Source organism: Canis aureus, chromosome 32 (genome assembly GCF_053574225.1).
Source record: "Canis aureus isolate CA01 chromosome 32, VMU_Caureus_v.1.0, whole genome shotgun sequence".
NCBI classification, from domain to species: domain Eukaryota; kingdom Metazoa; phylum Chordata; class Mammalia; order Carnivora; family Canidae; genus Canis; species Canis aureus.
Genome location: NC_135642.1, coordinates 24,756,505 through 24,774,773, shown reverse-complemented (window position 1 = coordinate 24,774,773; position 18,269 = coordinate 24,756,505). Strand labels below are relative to the sequence as shown.

Below are 18,269 nucleotides of genomic sequence, written 5' to 3'. Positions count from 1 at the left end.
AACTGAAATGAAAAATACATCAGAAGAATGGATTAGCAATCTGGTAGATGGTGTCACAGAAAGCATCCAGGCTGAACAGCATAAAGTAATACCGGACAATAACATCATCAAGAGTAATAACATTTGAATTTTAGGCATGCCAGAAAGAGAAAAGAGAGGGAAAGGGGTTGAAAAATTTCCTAATTTGGGGAAGAAAACAGACATCCAGGTCTAGGAAACACAGAAGGCCCTACCTAACAAGATGAAACCAAGGAAGTTCACACAATGACACATAATTAAAATGGCAAAATGTAAAGAGAGAATCCTATTTTTTTATTTTTTTATTTTTTTTAATTTATTTATGATAGTCACAGAGAGAGAGAGAGAGGCAGAGACATAGACAGAGGGAGAAGCAGGCTCCATGCACCGGGAGCCCGACATGGGATTTGATCCGGGGTCTCCAGGATCGTGCCCTGGGCCAAAGGCAGGCACCAAACTGCTGCGCCACCCAAGGATCCCTTAATATTTTATTTATTTATTCATGAGGGACACACAGAGAGAGGCAGAGACACAGGCAGAGAGTGAAGCAGGCTCCAGGCAGGAAGCCCAAGTGGGATTTCATCCCGGGACTGTGGGATCATACTCTATGCCAAAGGCAGATGCTCAACCACTGAGCCACCCAGGAGTCCCAAGAGAGAATCTTAAAAGGCATCATGAGGAAAGAGAACAGTTACATACAAGGGAAACACTATAAGGCTATCAGCTGATTTTTCCATGGCAACTGTAGGCTGAAAGAAAAAAACCTACAATGAAAAATATTCTATTGGGATCCCTGGGTGGCGCAGCGGTTTGGCGCCTGCCTTTGGCCCAGGGCGCGATCCTGGAGACCCGGGATCGAATCCCACATCGGGCTCCCGGTGCATGGAGCCTGCTTCTCCTTCTGCCTATGTCTCTCCCTCTCTCTCTCTCTCTGTGACTATCATAAATAAATAAAAATTTAAAAAAAAGGAAAATATTCTATCTGATAAGTTATCATTTGGAATGAAAGAGAGAGAGTTTCCCCAGCAAACAAAAGTTAAAGGAGTTTATCACCACAAAACCAGCCTTACAAGAAATATTGAAATGTTGAAGACATGTTAAATTATGTAAGTGGAAGGCATACCTAGAAGAAAATTATGAAAGGAAAAAAATTCACAGGTAATAGCAAAACTATAGTAAAGGTAGTAGATTAATCACCTATAAAACCAGTATGGGGGTTAAAACACAAATATAGCAAAATCAGTCATATCTACCAAAATTGGTCAAGGGATACACAAAATAAAAAGGTTTAAAATATGACATCATAAACAAAAATGTGGAGGTGGAATTAAAATTTAATGCTTTTAGAATGTGTTCAAATTTGAGTGACCACCAACTTAACAATTGCTATATATATATAGGATGTTATATATGAACCCAATGATAACCACAAATTAAAACGTATAAGATATACAAATAATAAAAGGAAATTCAAGCATTACACTAAAGAAAGCCATTGAACCACAAGAGAGCAAAAGAAGAAAGGAACAAAGAAGAACTACAAAGACAACCAGAAAACAGCCAAATGACAAAAGGATATACCTCTCAATAATTACTTTACTTTAGAAGTAAATGGACTCAATACTCCAATCAAATATACAAGATATCTCAAGAGACTCACTGAAGAGACTCACTCCAGACCTAAAGACACATAAAGATTGAAAGAGAAAGGATGGAAAAAAAAAAAAAGATATTCCATGCAAACGGAAGCAACAATTTCGAGTAGCAATACTTTTATCAGATGGAATGGAGTCTTAAACAAAGATTGCAGCAAGAGTGAAAGGAAGGCATTACATAAAGACAAAAAGATCAATCCAACAAGAAGGTATAAAACTTGTATATATCCATGCATCCAACATAGGAGCATGTAAACATATAAAGCAAACATTAACAGACATAAAGAAATTAACAGTAATGCAATAATAATAGGGAATTTGCATAGCCCACTTACATAAATAGATAAATTATCCAGCCAGCAAATCAAAGGATACAGTGGCTTTGAAGAACCCATTAGACCATATATATTTAACTGATATATATAGAACATTCCATTTCAAAACAGCAGAATATATATATATATTTTTCCAAGTACATATGGAATATTCTCCAGGACAGATAGATCACATGGTAGGCCACAAACCCAGTCTCGATAAATTTAAGAAGACTGATATCATTATTAAGCAACTTTTCAAACTACAGTAGTATGAAACTAGAAATTAATTACTATGGACAAAAATGAAAAAAATCCCATGAAAGCTAAAAGCATGCTAATTAACAACAATGTGTCAACAGAGAAATCAAAGAAGAGGTTTAAAAATACATGGAAACAAATGAAAAGGGAAATACAACAGTCCAAAATCTTTGGAACACAACAAAAGCAGTTCTAGGTTTATAGCAATACAAACCTACATCAAGAAACAAGGATAATCTCAAATAAATGATATACTATTACACTTGAAGGAACTAGAAAAAGAACAAAGCCAAAAGTTAGTAGGAATGAAATAATAAATATCAGAGTAGAAATAAATGAAATAGAATCTAAAAAATAGAAACAATCATTAAAACCAAAAACTAGTTCCTTAAAAAGATAAGCAAAATTGATAAACCTTTAGCCAGACTCATCAAGAAAAAGGACTCAAAATCAGAAGTGAAGAAAGAAAAATAACAGACACTACAGAAATACAAAGGATTATGAGAATACTGTGAAACATTATTTGCCCACAAATTGAACAACCTAGAAAAAAATGGATAAATTCTTAGAAACATTCAATTTTCTAAAACTGAATCAGGAGGAAATAGAAAATTTGAATAGACTTGGGCAGCCTGGGTGGCTCAGCGGTTTAGAACTGCCTTCAGTCCAGGGCATGATCCTGGAGACCTGGGATCAAGTCCCACGTCAGGCTCCCTGCATGGAGCCTGCTTCTCCCTCTGCCTATGTCTCTGCTTCTCTCTGTGTCTCTCATGAATAAATAAATAAAATCTTAAAAAAAAAAAAAAAAGAAAATTTGAATAGACCAAGTAATGAACAGACTAGTAATGAAATTGAATCAGTATCAAGAAAACTCCCAACAATTGAAAGTCCAGAATTGGATGTCTTCACAAAGGAATTCAACAAACATTTAAATTAGAGTTAGAGTGCCTGGGTGGCTCATTTGGTTAAGCGTCTGCCTTCGGCTCAGGTCATGATCTTGGGGTCCTGAGATTGAGCCCCACATCAGGCTCCCTGCTCAGCGGGGAGGAGTCTGTTTCTTCCTCTTCCTCTGCTCCTCCCCCCTGCTCATGCTCTCTCTCAAATAAATAAATAAAAAATACTAACAAAAAATAAAGAAGAGGTAATATCTATTCTTTTCAAACTATTCCAAAAAATAAAAGAGGAAAGAAAACTTTCAAATTCATTCTAAGAGGCCAGCATTACCCTGATACTAAAACCAGATAAAGACACTCAAAAAAAAAAAAAAAAAAAAAAAAAAAAAAAAGGACCAAATATCCCTGATGAATATGGACATAAAAATCCTCAGCTAAACATTAGCAAACTGAATTCAACCATATATTTAAAAAATCAAAAAATCACATAGTTAGCTGGTTAAACGTATGACTCTTAGTTTTAGTTCAGATCATAATCTCAGGGTCATGAGATTGAGGCCCACACTGGGCTCCATGCTCAGTGGGGAGTCTGCTTGAGATTCTTTCCCTCTCCTTCTCAAATAAATAAATAAATCTTTAAAAAAAATCTCCACAATCAAGTAGGATTTATTCCATGGATGCAAGGAAGTTTTCATTATTTGCAAATCAATTGACTGATACATCACATTATAAGGGGGAAGGATAGAAACCATGTGATCATCTCAATAGCTGCAGAAAATGTATTTGACAAAATACAACATAATAAAGGCCATATATGAAAAACCCACAGCTAATACCACACTCAATGGGGAAAAAATAAAAGCTTTTCCTTTACAATCCGGAACAAGAGAAGAATGTCTACTCTCACCACTTTTATTCAACACAGTTTTGGAAGACCTTGCTTTGCAAGAAAAGATAGGAACACTAGATAGCCACAAGCAAAAGAATGAAAACGGACCACTGTCTTACACCATAAACAAAAATAAACTCAAAATGGGGTACCTGGGTGGCTCAGTGGATTAAGTATCTGCCTTCAGCTCAGGTCATGATTCCAGGGTCCTGGGATGGAGCCCCATGTTAGGCTCCCTGCTCAATGATGAGTCTTCTTGTCTCTCTCTCTTTGCCCCTCCCCTAACTTGTATGCACACACTCTCTCTCTCAAATAAATAATGAAATCTTTGAAAAAAGTAAACTCAAAATGGATTAAATCCTAAGTGTGAGACCTTAATCCATAAAGTCCCTAGAAGACAACAGGAAGTAATCTTTTGGGCAACGGCCTTAGCAACATATTTATGGATCTGTCTATCTTATATTATTTTATTTTTTTAAAGATCTGTCTCTTTAGGCAAGGTAAACAAAACAAATATAAACTACTGGGACTATACTATAATAAAAAGCTTTTCCACAGCAATACAAATCAACAAAATGCAAAGGCAACCTAATGAATGGGAGAAGCTATTTGCAAATATATCTGATAAGAAGTTAATATCTAAAATACATGAAGAGGGGGGGAGGAGCAAGATGGCGGAGGAGTAGGGTCTCCAAATCACCTGTCTCCACCAAACTACCTAGAAAACCTTCAAATTATCCTGAAAATCTATGAATTCGGCCTGAGATTTAAAGAGAGACCAGCTGGAATGCTACAGTGAGAAGAGTTCGCGCATCTATCAAGGTAGGAAGACGGGGAAAAAGAAATAAAGGAACAAAGGCCTCCAAGGGGGAGGGGCCCCGCGAGGAGCCGGGCTGAGGCCGGGGCGAGTGTCCCCAGGACAGGAGAGCCCCGTCCCGGAGGAGCAGGAGCTGCACCGACCTTCCCGGGCGGAAAGGGGCTCGCAGGGAGCTGGAGCAGGACCCAGAAGGGCGAGGATGCCCTCGGGTTCCCCGGGACAGTAACAGAGCAACTGCGCGCCCAGGAGAGTGCGCCGAGCTCCCTAAGGGCTGCAGCGCGCACGGCGGGACCCGGCGGGACCCGGAGCAGCTGAAGGGGCTCGGGGGCGGCTCCGCGGAGGGGGCTGCGGGGCCCCGGGAGCAGCTCGGAGGGGCTCGGGCAGAGGAAGAGGCTCCGTGCGGAGGGGGCTGCGCGGTTCCAGGAGCAGCTCGGAGGGGCTCGGGCGGCAGCTCCGCGGAGGGGGCTGCGCGGCCCGGGAGCGCGAATCCACCAGCGCAGGCTCCGGAGCACAGGGCGCCGGGACACAGCCCAGGATCCGGCCTCCCCCGGGACAGGCAGAGGCCGGGAGGGCCCAGGACAGCGAGGACGCTCCTGCCCCAGCTGAGCAGATCAGCGGCCCCGCCCCGGAGCCTCCAGGCCCTGCAGACGGAGTTCCTGCCGGAGCTGAATCCAGGTTTCCAGAGCTGCCCCGCCACTGGGGCTGTTCCTCCTGCGGCCTCACGGGGTAAACAACCCCCACCGAGCCCTGCACCAGGCAGGGGCACAGCAGCTCCCCCAACTGCTAACACCTGAAAATCAACACAACAGGCCCCTCCCCCAGAGGATCAGCTAGACTGACAACTTCCAGGAGAAGCCAAGGGACTTAAAGTACACAGAATCAGAAGATACTCCCCTGTGGTTCTTTTTTTTTTTTTTTTTTGTTTTGTTTTGTTTTGTTTTGCTTTTTGATTTGTTTCCTTCCCCCACCCCCTTTTTTCTCCTTTCTTTTTCTTTCTCTTTTTCTTTTTTTTTTTTTTCGTTTTTTTTTTCTTTTTCTTCCCTTTTTTTTTCTCTTTCTCTTTTCTTTCCTTCTTTCTCTCCTCTCTTTTTCTCTTTTTCCCAATACAACTTGCTTTTGGCCACTCTGCACTGAGCAAAATGACTAGAAGGAAAACCTCACCTCAAAAGAAAGAATCAGAAACAGTCCTCTCTCCCACAGAGTTACAAAATCTGGATTACAATTCAATGTCAGAAAGCCAATTCAGAAGCACTATTATACAGCTACTGGTGGCTCTAGAAAAAAGTATAAAGGACTCAAGAGACTTCATGACTGCAGAATTTAGAGCTAATCAGGCAGAAATTAAAAATCAATTGAATGAGATGCAATCCAAACTAGAAGTCCTAACGACGAGGGTTAACGAGGTGGAAGAACGAGTGAGTGACCTAGAAGACAAGTTGACAGCAAAGAGGGAAACTGAGGAAAAAAGAGACAAACAATTAAAAGACCATGAAGATAGATTAAGGGAAATAAACGACAGCCTGAGGAAGAAAAACCTACGTTTAATTGGGGTTCCCGAGGGCGCCGAAAGGGACAGAGGGCCAGAATATGTATTTGAACAAATTCTAGCTGAAAACTTTCCTAATCTGGGAAGGGAAACAGGCATTCAGATCCAGGAAATAGAGAGATCCCCCCCTAAAATCAATAAAAACCGTTCAACACCTCGACATTTAATTGTGAAGCTTGCAAATTCCAAAGATAAGGAGAAGATCCTTAAAGCAGCAAGAGACAAGAAATCCCTGACTTTTATGGGGAGGAGTATTAGGGTAACAGCAGACCTCTCCACAGAGACCTGGCAGGCCAGAAAGGGCTGGCAGGATATATTCAGGGTCCTAAATGAAAAGAACATGCAACCAAGAATACTTTATCCAGCAAGGCTCTCATTCAAAATGGAAGGAGAGATAAAGAGCTTCCAAGACAGGCAGCAACTAAAAGAATATGTGACCTCCAAACCAGCTCTGCAAGAAATTTTAAGGGGGCCTCTTAAAATTCCCCTTTAAGAAGAAGTTCAGTGGAACAGTCCACAAAAACAAAGACTGAATAGATATCATGATGACACTAAACTCATATCTCTCAATAGTAACTCTGAATGTGAACGGGCTTAATGACCCCATCAAAAGGCGCAGGGTTTCAGACTGGATAAAAAAGCAGGACCCATCTATTTGCTGTCTACAAGAGACTCATTTTAGACAGAAGGACACCTACAGCCTGAAAATAAAAGGTTGGAGAACCATTTACCATTCGAATGGTCCTCAAAAGAAAGCAGGGGTAGCCATCCTTATATCAGATAAACTAAAATTTACCCCAAAGACTGTAGTGAGAGATGAAGAGGGACACTATATCATACTTAAAGGATCTATTCAACAAGAGGACTTAACAATCCTCAATATATATGCTCCAAATGTGGGAGCTGCCAAATATATAAATCAATTATTAACCAAAGTGAAGAAATACTTAGATAATAATACACTTATACTTGGTGACTTCAATCTAGCTCTTTCTATACTCGATAGGTCTTCTAAGCAAAACATCTCCAAAGAAACGAGAGCTTTAAATGATACACTGGACCAGATGGATTTCACAGATATCTACAGAACTTTACATCCAAACTCAACTGAATACACATTCTTCTCAAGCGCACATGGAACTTTCTCCAGAATAGACCACATATTGGGTCACAAATCGGGTCTGAACCGATACCAAAAGATTGGGATTGTCCCCTGCGTATTCTCGGACCATAATGCCTTGAAATTAGAACTAAATCACAACAAGAAGTTTGGAAGGACCTCAAACACATGGAGGTTAAGGACCATCCTGCTAAAAGATAAAAGGGTCAACCAGGAAATTAAGGAAGAATTAAAAAGATTCATGGAAACTAATGAGAATGAAGATACAACCGTTCAAAATCTTTGGGATGCAGCAAAAGCAGTCCTAAGGGGGAAATACATCGCAATACAAGCATCCATTCAAAAACTGGAAAGAACTCAAATACAAAAGCTAACCTTACACATAAAGGAGCTAGAGAAAAAACAGCAAATAGATCCTACACCCAAGAGAAGAAGGGAGCTAATAAAGATTCGAGCAGAACTCAACGAAATCGAGACCAGAAGAACTGTGGAACAGATCAACAGAACCAGGAGTTGGTTCTTTGAAAGAATTAATAAGATAGATAAACCATTAGCCAGCCTTATTAAAAAGAAGAGAGAGAAGACTCAAATTAATAAAATCATGAATGAGAAAGGAGAGATCACTACCAACACCAAGGAAATACAAACGATTTTAAAAACCTATTATGAACAGCTATACGCCAATAAATTAGGCAATCTAGAAGAAATGGACGCATTCCTGGAAAGCCACAAACTACCAAAACTGGAACAGGAAGAAATAGAAAACCTGAACAGGCCAATAACCAGGGAGGAAATTGAAGCAGTCATCAAAAACCTCCCAAGACACAAGAGTCCAGGGCCAGATGGCTTCCCAGGAGAATTTTATCAAACGTTTAAAGAAGAAATCATACCTATTCTCCTAAAGCTGTTTGGAAAGATAGAAAGAGATGGAGTACTTCCAAATTCGTTCTATGAAGCCAGCATCACCTTAATTCCAAAGCCAGACAAAGACCCCGCCAAAAAGGAGAATTACAGACCAATATCCCTGATGAACATGGATGCAAAAATTCTCAACAAGATACTGGCCAATAGGATCCAACAGTACATTAAGAAAATTATTCACCATGACCAAGTAGGATTTATCCCTGGGACACAAGGCTGGTTCAACACCCGTAAAACAATCAATGTGATTCATCATATCAGCAAGAGAAAAACCAAGAACCATATGATCCTCTCATTGGATGCAGAGAAAGCATTTGACAAAATACAGCATCCATTCCTGATCAAAACTCTACAGAGTGTAGGGATAGAGGGAACATTCCTCGACATCTTAAAAGCCATCTATGAAAAGCCCACAGCAAATATCATTCTCAATGGGGAAGCACTGGGAGCCTTTCCCCTAAGATCAGGAACAAGACAGGGATGTCCACTCTCACCACTGCTATTCAACATAGTACTGGAAGTCCTAGCCTCAGCAATCAGACAACAAAAAGACATTAAAGGCATTCAAATTGGCAAAGAAGAAGTCAAACTCTCCCTCTTCGCCGATGACATGATACTCTACATAGAAAACCCAAAAGTCTCCACCCCAAGATTGCTAGAACTCATACAGCAATTCGGTAGCGTGGCAGGATACAAAATCAATGCCCAGAAGTCAGTGGCATTTCTATACACTAACAATGAGACTGAAGAAAGAGAAATTAAGGAGTCAATCCCATTTACAATTGCACCCAAAAGCATAAGATACCTAGGAATAAACCTCACCAAAGATGTAAAGGATCTATACCCTCAAAACTATAGAACACTTCTGAAAGAAATTGAGGAAGACACAAAGAGATGGAAAAATATTCCATGCTCATGGATTGGCAGAATTAATATTGTGAAAATGTCAATGTTACCCAGGGCAATATACACGTTTAATGCAATCCCTATCAAAATACCATGGACTTTCTTCAGAGAGTTAGAACAAATTATTTTAAGATTTGTGTGGAATCAGAAAAGACCCCGAATAGCCAGGGGAATTTTAAAAAAGAAAACCATATCTGGGGGCATCACAATGCCAGATTTCAGGTTGTACTACAAAGCTGTGGTCATCAAGACAGTGTGGTACTGGCACAAAAACAGACACATAGATCAGTGGAACAGAATAGAGAATCCAGAAGTGGACCCTGAACTTTATGGGCAACTAATATTCGATAAAGGAGGAAAGACTATCCATTGGAAGAAAGACAGTCTCTTCAATAAATGGTGCTGGGAAAATTGGACATCCACATGCAGAAGAATGAAACTAGACCACTCTCTTTCACCATACACAAAGATAAACTCAAAATGGATGAAAGATCTAAATGTGAGGCAAGATTCCATCAAAATCCTAGAGAAGAACACAGGCAACACCCTTTTTGAACTCGGCCATAGTAACTTCTTGCAAGATACATCCACGAAGGCAAAAGAAACAAAAGCAAAAATGAACTATTGGGACTTCATCAAGATAAGAAGCTTTTGCACAGCAAAGGATACAGTCAACAAAACTCAAAGACAACCTACAGAATGGGAGAAGATATTTGCAAATGACATATCAGATAAAGGGCTAGTTTCCAAGATCTATAAAGAACTTATTAAACTCAACACCAAAGAAACAAACAATCCAATCATGAAATGGGCAAAAGACATGAACAGAAATCTCACAGAAGAAGACATAGACATGGCCAACATGCACATGAGAAAATGCTCTGCATCACTTGCCATCAGGGAAATACAAATCAAAACCACAATGAGATACCACCTCACACCAGTGAGAATGGGAAAAATTAACAAGGCAGGAAACAACAAATGTTGGAGAGGATGTGGAGAAAAGGGAACCCTCTTACACTGTTGGTGGGAATGTGAACTGGTGCAGCCACTGTGGAAAACTGTGTGGAGGTTCCTCAAACAGTTAAAAATATACCTGCCCTACGACCCAGCAATTGCACTGTTGGGGATTTACCCCAAAGATACAAATGCAATGAAACGCTGGGACACCTGCACCCCGATGTTTCTAGCAGCAATGGCCACGATAGCCAAACTGTGGAAGGAGCCTCGGTGTCCAACGAAAGATGAATGGATAAAGAAGATGTGGTTTATGTATACAATGGAATATTACTCAGCTATTAGAAATGACAAATACCCACCATTTGCTTCAACGTGGATGGAACTGGAGGGTATTATGCTGAGTGAAGTAAGTCAGTCGGAGAAGGACAAACATTATATGTTCTCATTCATTTGGGGAATATAAATAATAGTGAAAGGGAAAATAAGGGAAGGGAGAAGAAATGTGTGGGAAATATCAGAAAGGGAGACAGAACATAAAGACTGCTAACTCTGGGAAACGAACTAGGGGTGGTAGAAGGGGAGGAGGGCGGGGGGTGGGAGTGAATGGGTGACGGGCACTGGGTGTTATTCTGTATGTTAGTAAATTGAACACCAATTAAAAAAAAAAAAAAAAAAAAAAAAAAAAAAAAAAAATAAAATACATGAAGAACTTACAGTTTAATACCAAAAATCCTCAAAACAACAACAAAATAACCCTGCATAATCTGATTAAAAAGTGGTCAAAAGACCTGAATAGACATTTTTCCAAAGAAGACAGACAACCAACAGACAGATGAAAAGATGCTCAACATCACCAATCATCAGGAAAATGCAAATTAAAACCAGGATGAAATATCACCTCACTCTAGTCACAATGGCTAGAATTAAAAATACAAGAAGTAACAAATACTGGTGAGAATGTGGAGAAAAGGGAACCCTTATGCACTTGATTTTCCTTGTTGGGAATGTAAATTGGTGGCACCACTATGGAAAACAGTATGGATGTTCTTCAAAAAATTAAAAACAGATATATCATTTGATTCAGTAATTTTACTGCTGAGTATTTATTTATTTATTTATTTATTTATTTTTTATTGGTGTTCAATTTACTAACATACAGAATAACACCCAGTGCCCGTCACCCATTCACTCCCACCCCCCGCCCTCCTCCCCTTCTACCACCCCTAGTTCGTTTCCCAGAGTTAGCAGTCTTTACGTTCTGTCTCCCTTTCTGATATTTCCCACACATTTCTTCTCCCTTCCCTTATTTTCCCTTTCACTATTATTTATATTCCCCAAATGAATGAGAACATATAATGTTTGTCCTTCTCCGACTGACTTACTTCACTCAGCATAATACCCTCCAGTTCCATCCACGTTGAAGCAAATGGTGGGTATTTGTCATTTCTAATGGCTGAGTAATATTCCATTGTATACATAAACCACATCTTCTTTATCCATTCATCTTTCGTTGGACACCGAGGCTCCTTCCACAGTTTGGCTATAGTGGCCATTGCTGCTAGAAACATCGGGGTGCAGGTGTCCCGGCGTTTCATTGCATTTGTATCTTTGGGGTAAATCCCCAACACTGCTGAGTATTTACCCAAAGAATATGAAAGCACTAAGTCAAAAAGATAAATGCACCTCTATGTTTATTGCAGCATTATTTATAATAGCCAAGATATGGAAGCAGCCCAAGTGTCCACCAATAGATGAATGGATCAGAAAGATGTAGTGTGTGTGTGTGTGTGTGTGTGTGTGTGTGTGTACACACAATGTAATATTATTCAGTCATAAAAAGAATGAGATCTTGCCATCTGTGACAACACGGATAGATCTTGTGGGTATTAAGTGAGAGAAGGACAAATACTAGGAGATTTCACTCATAGGTGGAATCTAAATCCAAATCAAATAAACAAAAAAACAAACAGACTCAATACAGAAAACAAAGTGGTGTTTGCCAAAAGGGAGGTGGGTGGGAGAAGGGCAAAATAGGTGAAGGTGGTTAAGAGGTACAAACTTCCCGTAATGAAATAAGTCATGGAGATGATAAGTATAGCATAGGGAATACAATTAATAATATTTTAATAACCTTGTATGGTAACAATGTCAAATCACTGTTGTTCAACTGAAACTAATTTAATGTTGTATGTCAACTATACTTAAATCATAAAACAAAAAGTATAATCAAATCATGGTTTTAAATACTTACTGTTTGATCTGTCAGAGGAGGGAGAACAATTTGTTTTTCTATTTTGTTAAGAACTAGCTTCCATAACTCCTTCAAAACTCGCTTCAGAACTGTTTTCTCACAGATTTTTGCTGAAAGACTTAATCTGAAATAAAACAAAACATATAATCACTTGTAAGTCTCATTTCAAAGTATCAAATTATTTTATTCATAAGAAATTCATGTTTTTAACACTGAGATTTAAACATATGAATAGGCCTTTATAATTTTCAAGTGCTAAATTTTATTTACTGAAAAAATATCAAAAATGTATTTCAACATATATATTAGATAATATATACTTGGTAGAAAATGAAATCAGGATATCTTTTCCCTTAAATTGTTGCCTAAGTTAACATCAAGTCCCCCAAAGTCCATGATTTTCATCCACATTCTTATTTTTACAACATGCCTCACGTTCATGACGCAGGCCAAATACCAAAGAAACAAACTATTATTGCTACCTGGTACTGCTCCAACATAACAAAGACACCTATAATTTTACTCAAAAACCAATATTTACCAACTTTATTTATTTTTCAGTTTTACTGAGATGCAATAAACGTATGACATTGTGTAAATTTACGGTGTATACCATAATGATTTGATATGTATACATATTGCAAAATTGCCACAATGTTAGTTAACATCCATTACCTCAGAGAGTTAACATTTTTTGTAAGATCTATTATACCCTCTGCAATTTTTAAATGTAGAATAAAATATTGTTACCTATTGTCATTGTACTGTACATTACATTCATAAGACTTACTTATAACTGGAAGTTTGTATCTTTTGACCACTTTTACCCATTATCCCTCCTCCCCCACCTCTGGCAACTACCAATCTGTTTTGTTTCTCTAAGTTCAGTTTTGGAAGATCCCAAATTTACCAACGTTAATAGGTTTAGATTTGTATTTCTTACAAATTCTTCTCATGGACAGAATGATGATAACATCTATTATTTAAATCACCTTAGTTTGAAAACCTTGTCTGCAGATTTCCCAAATGCACATTTATGTAGAATTATTTCTCCTAACACTACTATATGCAGATACCTAATATATGAAAATACATTAGAAAACCTTTGCATGAAGAGGAAAATTGGAGCCTCTGTGCACAGCTATGGAATCTGTAGCCCTACTCTTTTGGAAACCATTGTTGGAGGGTAGCATTCATGATACAGACACAGGGAAGAAACCAGCAGATGGTCATGGCAGAATGACAGTACCTAACCTTGGAGACATTCATAGGCTACTTTGAGACAAAACAAATATGCCAGTTTTATAACAGATGTGTTATTTCCATTTTCAAAAGGTTTGGGTTTAAGAATTGACCTTGTATATATGGTTAGCCCACATACTTGGCATGCCAACTAACTCTACTTAGACTGGAAACTAATGAATAGGTATAAAATTCTTGATGTTTGCAGCTCTGCATGGGATTTCTGCCAGCTGGGAAGAGAGTTTACACTTCGTTTTTTAGAGTGGTGAGGTCTTGGTGAAGAAAGTGAAACATAAAGAAATAAGATGTTTTATTTAGAGAGTCTATACATTTATAACATAACACTACTTCTAAGGGGATTTCCTCATAGCTACCTTGAAGACTTCCAACCCTCTATTGTTCATTTTAAATGAACAAACAGGAGATCTAGCAACTGCTTCCTTAATTTAGTCAGTTAACCAACTTTATAATGAATGCAAGCTGAAAAGCCTATATTTTGGAAACTGAATTATCTAGATTGGTTGACCACAGACCAATTAACCAGACAATTTTTAAAATGCCGTGTATACAAGTTGGCAATAGACATTTACTGTCTTACAGTTGGTCACATTTTCATGTAAACTATATCAGCTGTTCTCCCTCCCTTGAATGCCTATCCTTCACTTCCATACCTCTAAGTCCTATCCATCTTGAAAGATCTAACCCAAATGGAATTTCTACTGATGGTCTGAATAAGGAATTATTAATTTATACCCTTTGTGTTTGTGTACCTTATTTTTCCTGTCTAACCTGTTGGCTCCCTGAGAACAGAATACCTGACTTTTAAAAATCTCCCCAAACAAATGGCTTTATGGTTACACATTTTTTATTAGCTCTGAGAATTTCTGCAACTCTTCATATACCTCTTATCTCTTTCCAAAAATTTTAAACTTTCACAAATTTTTAAAGCTTCTGGTTTTTGTTTGTATCCTTATATACTGTCCTTTTCTAGTAGGAATTAGAAAAAAATATATAGAAGATGATATAATGATGTATAATTCTAAGTATAAAATCAAGACAATAAAATAATTGAAGTGTGCTGAAAAGTACATTCCACCAACTTTATGTATTGGCCCCATTTTGCAGATGGTGAAATGGATTCAAGTTCTGTCAGCTAGTAGTTAACAGTATTAGGATAACTTAGAACTTTCTGTATGTTCTACAACATTTGGTTACAGTATATATATATATATATATATTTATACACTTTTATATACTTTATACAGTATATATATATATTAAAAGTTTTGCTAATGATAAATGACATATCTTCAAACTGCTGGTTAGAGGTCTAAAGCCAGAAGGCATTCCAGTAGGAGGTTTAAGAGAATTAAGACTGCTTTGTCCTGCTCTCCATTAACTACCACACTCATGACAGAATGGTGGTGTGTTTATGTGATTGATTCCATATTGGCCACGGAAAAGAGCCATCTATATGATAAAACATCAAGGGATTGTGTAGGAAATTAGAATGTAAAAGTCTACATTAAGAAACTAAAGAAATGAAGAAGGCTTTCTGTCTTTCTTCCCTTTCTTCTTTCTTCTACATCACTTGCCTACCTCCCTCCTGCTAAACTATCTCCTAGATATTTCCTCATAAAGAACAGAAAATAAGATTTAATTTGTCTATCAAATATTAAAGTGATAAGGACATTAGTCTTGCTTATGTGATAAGATTTTAAGTAAAGGGAAATGGAATTAAAATATAAGTTATATAGAAGGAGTTCCTCCCTACTAATTCTTTCTTTAAAGAAAGGTATTGTGGCCTTATTTATCTTGGTCTCTTTGGTATTAATTAATTTGCTGCAGCAATATTAAATGGGGTAAACATATGCAAACGACCAGGCATAACACTGGTCCCTTGATAGGCATTCAGAAATATTTTTTACTTTTCTACCTTCAGTTTGATGTTAAATATCACTATTTAAGACATCATGTCTCTGGTTGTTTTAGATAAATGTAGACACATTTTAAAATATAGTTGCTTTGACTCTACTCCAAACTTATAAAATTAGAACTAGTAAGAGTAGGGATTTAGCAGGAGCATTAAAAACCAAGACTTCTGGGCAGCCCGGGTGGCTCAGCGGTTTAGCGCCACCTTCAGTCCAGGGCATGGTCCTGAAGCCCGGGGATGGAGTCCCACATCAGGCTCCCTGCATGGAGCCTGCTTCTCCCTCTGCCTGTGTCTCTGCCTCTCTCTCTCTCTCTCTCTCTCTCCCTCTCTGTGTGTGTCTCTATGAATAAATAAATAAAATCTTAAAATAAATAAATAAATGTTTTTAAAAATAAGACTTTTTAGTTAAGAACACTGTCTTAGTCACAAAGACTTCAACTCCCATCAAAATGAGACCATCATTTCCATGGAGTCAGGGATTTTGACTCTTTTTCATCACTACCTAGTGCCTAGAATAAAGTTTGATAAAGTTAGGTGCTCAATAAATTATTGAAGGTTGGGTCAGGCAGCAGTCTACTTGCCTCTGAGCTGAATTAATTCCAGTCATATTTGTGTTATTCTCTTCTTCAGGTTTCTGACATGAAATCAGACATTCTAGACTCAACCCAGGCTTTTTAGGTATACAAGAGGAGGCAAAACAATGTCTGATCTGAGGAGCATAAAATCCTAATGCTCTTTCCCCTCAGAACACCAAACTCCTTAGTTACGAAGATTTATTTCTTCTCCATTTTTTCTTTCCTGCATAAAGCCATCCCTGCTTTTGTTTACATCTGGTAATGAACTGAAAGTCTTTTCCTTTTTAGTGAAATTAATGTACTTCCATAGAAGCCTTTTTTAAAGCTGTCCTATGTAGAGGAAAACAATTTTTTCCCTTAAACCCATATCAATCAAATTTAGGGCAATGGTTAAAGAGAAAACCAAGTGGAAAACTTACGTTTTGTCCAAGAAGTCCATGAGAGGTCTTAGTACAATCTCTGCATCCATTGCTGCACTGTTTTTATTAGATGCAATATTTCCATTTGTTCTCATTTGGTTTAGTTCAAAACTCATCTGTTTTATACACTCTTCAATGATAAGCTGGAAACTAAAAATAAGGAATATTAATTCTGAAATAAAAGCCTTTATGACTCCTTTGTCTGTGTCTGTTTAATTCAACTCTGAGGAGTCTGATCTGTTTCAAATGGTGTGAATTCCCTTGCTCATTAGTCTTCAAACTTCTTGTTCAGCTGCAAAAAATTTTGTTGCAATGAAAGCTTATTTGGGATCCATTTACATAAAGCAGATAAAAGTAACACTCTTCAGGTTAAATTAATTTGAGTGGGGGTTCATTTGGCCCCATATCTCACAGTAACAGCTGAGAGTTCTTCTGAGCATTGTTTGGAGTAATGACTGTACTTGAAAGACTCTTGACATGTGGGTACACCTTCGTCACTTGGCATCTCGGACTCCACACCCTCTTGGCTTTCCCCTAACCTCAATGCCTATGCTCCTTTCTCAATTACCTTACCTCTAACAATTGGAGTAGGGTGGCCAGACTTAGCAAATAAAAAGACAGGATACCCAGGTAATTTCAATTTCAGAGAGTGAATCATTTTTTAGTACAAGTATGCTCCATGCAGTATTTCAGACATATGTATACTAAATACACCCATTGTTTATCTGAAATCCAAATTTAATTGTGTATATCCTATATCATATCTGGCAATCCTACATTGTAATCATCTATGCTTGATCCTTGGATTACTCCATTTCTCCATCAAATATAGCTTTTTTTTTTTTTTTTGGCAATTGTATCTCATTTCATGGCTTTTACATGATCAGTATACTGGTAATTCCAATACACATCAGCAGACCTGATTTCTTTTTTTTTTTTTTTGACCTGATTTCTAATGTGTTCTCCATTCCTTTTTTTTTTCTCTCTATTCCTATGAAACTTTTCCACTTAGAAGTCAAATGAATTTCTCTCCTACCCAATATTCATTAACAATTATTTATTAAGTATCCTAAACCTTAGTGTTTTTAGAAGTCTCTGAGGACACTCTTCTCTCATGGCTACTGCTATGTTCCCTCCCCCATGAAATTTCTCATGGGTCTCTTGACCTAACTTATTTCAGGAATATGCCAAATGTGAGGTCCTTTGAGAAGTCTTTTTGAACACTAACCTGAAATGACATTTCTATCATTCTCCATTACCTTGCAGTTCTTTTTTTCTTAATTACAATATTATTTTACATATGTATATTATTACTATTATTTCATACACTACATACTTTTTATTTGTTTTTTCCCTGTTGCTCCAAATAGAATTTAAGCTTCATGAGGGCAGGGACCTTTTTTTTTTTTTTGGTGTTATATACCCACACCATGGAACCAGAGCAGAAAAAGATGGCTCAAAAAAAGAATTTGTTGACTGTATCAAGGACCCTCCTCCTTACACCCACTTCTATTACCTCACCACTCTAAGAACTTAAAGAAGTCTGTGA

At 38.0% G+C, this 18,269-nt stretch overlaps 1 protein-coding gene across 7 annotated transcripts in view; it reads right to left on the bottom strand.

Moving 5' to 3' along the window:
• The window catches only part of UNC13C (unc-13 homolog C), a 586,284-nt gene that overhangs the window by 80,146 nt on the left and 487,869 nt on the right, over positions 1 to 18,269 (bottom strand). For all 7 annotated transcript variants that reach the window (XM_077881171.1, XM_077881173.1, XM_077881169.1 and 4 more), the window contains 2 exons: positions 16,721 to 16,870; positions 12,552 to 12,675 (listed from right to left, as the gene is read on the bottom strand). In XM_077881171.1, the coding sequence (XP_077737297.1) occupies positions 12,552 to 12,675; positions 16,721 to 16,870 (274 nt within the window). The remainder of the gene's footprint in view (positions 1 to 12,551; positions 12,676 to 16,720; positions 16,871 to 18,269) is intronic.